At 38.5% G+C, this 6,556-nt stretch overlaps 1 protein-coding gene across 1 annotated transcript; it reads left to right on the top strand.

Moving 5' to 3' along the window:
• Positions 1-5,604: 5,604 nt before the first annotated feature.
• LOC124520417 (60S ribosomal protein L39) lies at positions 5,605-5,861 on the top strand. Its single transcript, XM_047091280.1, has one exon. It carries the CDS (start codon positions 5,646-5,648, stop codon positions 5,799-5,801), a length of 156 nt encoding a protein of 51 aa, XP_046947236.1. The 5' UTR covers positions 5,605-5,645; the 3' UTR covers positions 5,802-5,861.
• The last annotated feature ends 695 nt before the right edge of the window (positions 5,862-6,556 follow it).

The raw sequence follows: 6,556 nt of genomic DNA, 5'->3' as shown, positions 1-6,556 counted from the left end.
CATTAAATATCAGGTCACTAAGAAGTATTAAGTTCTTTTCATCCAAATGTATCAAAGCAATGTCAGTAGTTTTGTGCTTGGATTGGAACATATATTGACTTTACTGAGCCCATGATTTTTTGCATTATGGTGATCAGTTCCGCACCTAATTTCCAAATGAAAACAGACACTTTATCAGAGAATACTCTGCCCCATTTTGTTTTCCTATTTTTCTTCAGCTAAGAATATTACAGTATCTCATTTTCTTTTCCTTATTGTTATTTTGTATGGATTGATTGTTTCAATGTTTTTCCCATAGTAAGAGTCACATCTTTTTCCTATTCACAGTGCTAGATGATTGTCTCATTTAGCATATATTTGTTAGCTTGATTTCTTATTTCTGGACTAATTATTTTACTTTCTAAGGCACATTGGCAAAAAGGACAGTTAAACACTCTCTATAGGTTCTAATATCTTTTCTTTTTAATTCACCAACAGTAAATACAACATTTACTTAAACAATAGCAATAAAACCTAACTAGAAGTTGTCAAATCACATTGCATTTTTCCATGTTTGGAATGTTTCAAACTATCTCTATATTAGACATATTTTCTTTGAAGTGGAAACTCGTGGGATTGCTTGCCCCTCTGAGTTATCTTGGAGTACTCTTATTCCCCGCTAACTCTGTCTACATGGCTAAAGTGAGAGTAGCCATGTTAACTGGACTCCTGGCCATCTCTATGCATCATGCTGGCCCAGTCAGAACCTCTCTGAAATTAAGATATCAAGTTTTGGTAGTATTCTGACTGGCCTTTTGAATTTCAACACTAGACTTCATTGTTGGTCATATTTTCTGCCCTATGGATTATATAAAAGCAGAGAATGCCTGGGTATAGAGATAGAAAGAAGACTAGAGCTGTTTTCAAATGAGTGTGGTAAAAGATGGGGAAAGAGCCATGATGGCATTTGAACTACTATAGTTCTGTTTTTTCTGAGGCCCAGCTGCATCTATGTCTTTGAGATACTTTTATATTCTTATGGTAAAGTCCCTTTTAAAAATTTATGCTACTCTGGTCTTTTTTTTGTTAACAAAAGAGTTCTATTAAATATATTTCATAAGATTCCAAATATTGTATATTAGTACAGTACTGTACTAGTACTGTATCTTGACATTATAAAACAAATCACAACATAAAAAACAAAACATAAATATATGATCTCCTCTATCATTTAATAAAAGAATATTTTCTAGTCTGTGGTCCTTCTTAGATGATATCAAACAGCCCAACAACACCCTTGAAATTTGATAACTGGATGTCATCTAGGTGGTAGTTTATCAGTGTTTTCCTGATCTCTCAAAGATAACCTTCTTTAATATTTTAAATATTTTTACATATTTTATTTATTCCTTAAAGGCAATATTTATTATTGGGTTATATTTTCCTTCTGATTTTCTTTATATTTTGCTTATTTTTTCTCAAGGGAAAAAAAACTATCTTTGTGTGTTTGTCTATGTACATACCCACATATGTGTGCACATATATATATGTCTGTATATATGTGTGTATGTTTATAAATATTAAATATTAAAATGCACTGAGCCACATAGGTGCCCCTGTATAGTCTTTATTATGTTGGCCCAAGTCTTACCTTTATTGTTAGTGCCCCTCAATTGTCTAAAGTATTCTGGGTCTTGGCAGTGACCAGTGACAGGCAAGGTAGAAGCCAGTGCCTTGGGTAGCACCTGGTCAAGTTAGAATGTTGACTCCAACTCTTTCTTTCTCCAAGGGGAAGTTGAGACTGGTGTTTTTTCACTCATTTGCTTAGGGTTGAATTATATGGGTGTGTACAGGCTATTCTAAATTGCTTCCTTTGTTCTCAGAAGCTCTCAACCTTGAGACCTTTCCTGTCATTGCTCAGATTCAGGCAAGGCAGAAACAAGTTTCTTAGGTAGTCTCTAGAAATAGATCTATGGATTTATGGTTCAATCCTTTCCTTCCCTTCCCAGAGAGAATCTGGGAGCTAGGGATTTCCTCCTGATTGTGTGGCACTGTTTTGGAGGTGGGGGGCACTTATAATGAGAGGGAATCATAAACTCAATGAGTTTTTTAAAAAAGTGTTTTTTTTATTTTGAGGAAGAGAGAGAGCATGGGCAAGAGGGGAAGGTACAGAAAGAGGGAGGGAGAGAGTCCCAAGCAGGCTTCACACTACCAGTGCAAAGCCTGATGTGGGAATTGAACTCACAAACTTTGAGATAATGACCTGAACCAAAGTCCCATGTTCAACCAACTGAACCACCCAGGCCCTGTTTTTATGCTTGCTAGAAGCCTCTCAACTGGTTTCTGAATTTCTCATGAAGAAAATTGGGCTGTGCATTGTTGAATTAGTGTGTCCAGGCGGGGAAAGAGAGTAGAAACTTCCTATTCTGTCATCTTGACATCATTCCTCTTTGCTGTCACTTAAAAAAACATTTACTAATTGGCTACCGAATCCTGGGAGTTGTGCTAAACTCTGGAGGTTCTGAGGTTAAGTTTCATTATGCACACTGCTATAGGTGTTTTCTTCTTCTTTTTTTAAAAAAAAAATTTAATGTTTATTTTTGAGAGAGAAAGACAGAGAGAGTCAGAGCATGAGCAGGGGAGGGGCAGAGAGAGAGGGAGACACACAATCCAAAGCAGGCTCCAGGCTCTGAGCTGTCAGCACAGAGCCTGATGTGGGGCTTGAAATCATGGACCGCAAGATCATAACCTGAGCCGAAGTTGAACACTCAACTGACTGAGCCACCCAGGCACCTTGGTGTTTTCTTCTTATTTTCACTTTTTTCTCTTTATATACTTGTTTTCAGAATAATGATTTATTTCTTTAACATCCTCAAATGTTGACCAATTAGTTCCTTTTTAAAAAAGCATCCAGAATTTTAACATATTAAATGTTTCAAACTGTTATAGTCAATATTATTTTTGCTCCATTTGTCCCATTTGTGAACAGTGGTACCTCTGTCTAGCTGGCTCTTGAATACTTATGTCACAGTTCTAGTAGTTGTCTTTGATAATTTATTGTTTTCAGGATAAGATGTTTCAAATGCATTTTGTACATTTCTTTCTGAGCTCTGGGATCAGCTAATTCTTCAAAAATCTCTACTCTTCCTGGTGGGGAATATTTAGACACTGATATATGGATGTGATTCCTTAGGATTTTTAATCTTCAGTATAACATTCTCGCCATCTTGTTTTCATAGTTAAGCTGTTCTGGTTATCTATTGCTGTGAACAAACCACCCTAAAACTTAGTAGCCTAAAGTAACAATTATTATCTCTCACAATTTTGTGGGTTGGCTGGTCTCATCTGGCCACTTATTCCTTAGGGACTCTCATGAGATTGCAGCTGGATAATGTTCACGCTGAAATCATGTGAAGGCTTGAATGGGATGGATGTACAAAATGGTCTCTTCACTCCTATACCTGTCACCTCAGCTGGGAAGACTGTAAACGCTTGGGACTGGCCTGTCATCTATCTCTTTTTTCATGCAGTCTCTCTACAATGACAGGTTGACCTTCACAGTGTGTGGGTCTCAGAAGTGTCAGACATTTTGCTACCGTTGGCTGGCTTCCACCAGAATGAGTGTCATAAAAGACCATGGCAGAAACTATAAGATTTCTTCTGACCTAGCCTCGGAAGTCACATAGAATCCCTTCCACCACAGTCTATTGGTTACAATAGCCAGCTCACATTTAATATAGAAGGCCACTGGACTTATCTAAAAGGGATTCATATGGTACACTGTAGGGTCATACTCGGACAAAACCAAGTATTCATATCATCTCTTAATAGCATTACTAGATCTGAAAAGCATACAATGGGATCTTATCAAATGTTCATTTTATTTATTCAACTGTTCCTACTGTACTTTGTGCAAGGCACTACTCTAGGAGCTGGAAATACAGTTGAAAAAAAATGTACACAGACACACACACACAGACACACACACACACACACACACACACACACACACACACTCCCAAACATGCTAGTTGGTCTCAGTTTACATTTGTGACCACCAACATTAAATTCAATGTGGGACAGAACTAGAGAAGGAAAGACCTACTGGGAGGCATGGTTCATTGCGGGACTATCTATGCAGAATAGCTACCACATATATCAACCCCATTAATAATACCATTTAGACACTGAGAAATATACAGTAGCATTATAAAATGCTTATTTTATTTATTCATTTAATTTAGAATCAAACTCCCACACCCCTTCTTCCCACTATTATTTTAGCAAAAGTTGATTGATACAATTTTTGCACGATCAGTCTGGCTTCTGTGTTGAGAATAGACTGAAGGAGGGCAAAGACAAAAGCTATTAAAAAACGGATTGCAAAAAATCCAACAAGAAGATGATAGTGGTTTGGACCAGGACTCTATGACACTCTAAAGGTCTCCATTTCCCCTTTTGCGAGCACCTCTGTCAGATCCCATGGCTTTCTAGTCACTCACAGATATAAGAACAGGCTTCTTCTGAAGTTATTACTACTGTCTTTAGGCTTTCAAATATACCACTCAACCTAATTGTATCTCCAATTTAAAGCTTTTCCCCCTCTGACCGCTCCCTAGAGCCCAATCCTGGGCATGGCCTGTGGCTAGACACTAGCAGCAAGAACCAAGGCAAGGTGTGATTTCATGCTGTCTGCTGTTTTTTCCTCTCCTTTCCCTCTCTCTGTTGCTTTTGGCTCCCACAGGGTTGGAATAGGATGCAGGGGGGATTAGAGGAAGTAGCAGAAGTCTTAGAACTTAACTATTATTGTCATTGATGTCTTTGCAGACACCAGGCTGCAGGTGTTTGTTCTTTGGAGCACTGCAAGGACTTCTTTGCCACCCTACCAATACACCTGAAGTCTCTAATAGTAGGGTTTTTGGCTTCCCTTTTCCAAGACACCTTTAAGACTGTGGCACTTACTCTAAATGGTGCAAGTAAAGGCACCACTCTGCTATTCTCTCTGTGTCCTACTCTTGCCATCTGCTCAAAGAAGCTACAGGGAATATGTGTCAAATTTTCCCAGGACCTCTCATATCTTAATCCATATTGTATTAGCCATATATTCCAGGGGCCATGTATTCCACACTAAGTATCCAGACAGAGAAAGGGATGCCACTCTCCTCTTCTTTCAGCCACTCCTGATCTCTGTGACCGATTCTCTTGGAGATTATCCTCAATTAGATTGAAATGAGGAAATAGAGGGAAAAGCCATAATACTCTTCTCCCTAGGCTGACAACTCATATCTCAGATCAATTCTCTATTACAATAACTTTCTTTTGCATTGGTTTCTCTTTAAATCCAGCCTGAGGTGGATAGATTGAAGTAAAAGAATCAGATCTGATTTTAATTTCTTTTAATAAGCCCCACAGTGGATATTTCGCAGTTCCTTGGCATTCTACTTAAAGTGGGGCTTCTTTGAACATTTATCCAATATTCCTAAATCACAGAAAAGTCTAATGTAAAATCCCATTTCCTAAGTATTTTGTTCATTGATTTAATTGTTAAAAATAGTTGTGTTCTTGGCTGGTGGGTGGGAATGTTTTTCTCTTAAAAGCTTTTAAAAAAGTGTTTATATATTTTCCTTCTTCGCCGTCCTTGTGGGCGCCGCTGGTTGTTTCTCGCCATGTCTTCTCACAAGACTTTCAGGATCAAGCGATTCCTGGCCAAGAAACAAAAGCAGAATCGTCCCATTCCCCAGTGGATTCGGATGAAAACTGGTAATAAAATCAGATACAACTCCAAGAGGCGGCATTGGAGAAGAACGAAGCTGGGTCTGTGAGGGATCGAACATGAGATGGCACACGTTTATGCCGCCTGAAAGTCATACGTTTCTATTCCATCACCTCCCTGCTGCCTGACCAGTAGATGTGTTTTATTAGGAAATTGACTTTTCTCTGTTATGATGCTTCTGCTCCTGTAGGTTGGTTCAGTAATAAACCTGTGAGACCTTTTGGTTGAAAAAAAAAAAAGTGTTTATTTAGTTTTGAGAGGGGGGAGAGAGGCAGAAGAGAGGGACACAGAGGATCCAAAGCAGGTTCTATGCTGACAGCAGTGGGCTCAACGTGGGCCTCAAACACACGAACCATGAGATCATGACCTGAGCCTTAACCGACTGAACCTCCCAGGTGCCCCTGGAAATATCCATTGTCTTATAAAATTGTATATCATCTGGGTTTTTTTTTATTCATAGTCATGTTTTATAATCATTTATTAGATTTATTCCATTTTGCTTTTAGCTCTTCACAATTGGCCCCTAAGAGCCATGATATTAGAATTATGAATTTTGCTGAGATAAGAATGTAGACTGAGCCAGCCTGGGTCTGAGTGCAGCACCTTTATCTCAGTAGGGCTTTGTTGTGCTCTACTTGTCAACAGTAACTCTGTAAGTGATGAAATGTGTCCATCTTTGAGAAAATAACTATTAAGTGAGAGAAGACTTTAGCACAGGTGGAAAAAACAGCGAAATTGCTAGATAAGGATGTGCTGGGAATCACATGACTTTTTACTGAGGTGTGATTTAGGGTAAAGCTGAAC

This window comes from Lynx rufus, unplaced genomic scaffold (assembly GCF_022079265.1).
Source record: "Lynx rufus isolate CCGP_SWC_20201006 ecotype Redwood Valley unplaced genomic scaffold, mLynRuf1.p SCAF_3, whole genome shotgun sequence".
Classification (NCBI taxonomy): domain Eukaryota; kingdom Metazoa; phylum Chordata; class Mammalia; order Carnivora; family Felidae; genus Lynx; species Lynx rufus.
Note: the sequence above shows the minus strand (reverse complement) of the source record. Positions and strands in the feature narration are given on the sequence as shown.

What these genes read in the sequence shown, in the direction of transcription:
- LOC124520417 (XM_047091280.1), top strand. Translation starts at nt 5,646, where the DNA reads ATGTCTTCTCACAAGACTTTCAGGATCAAGCGATTCCTGGCCAAGAAA.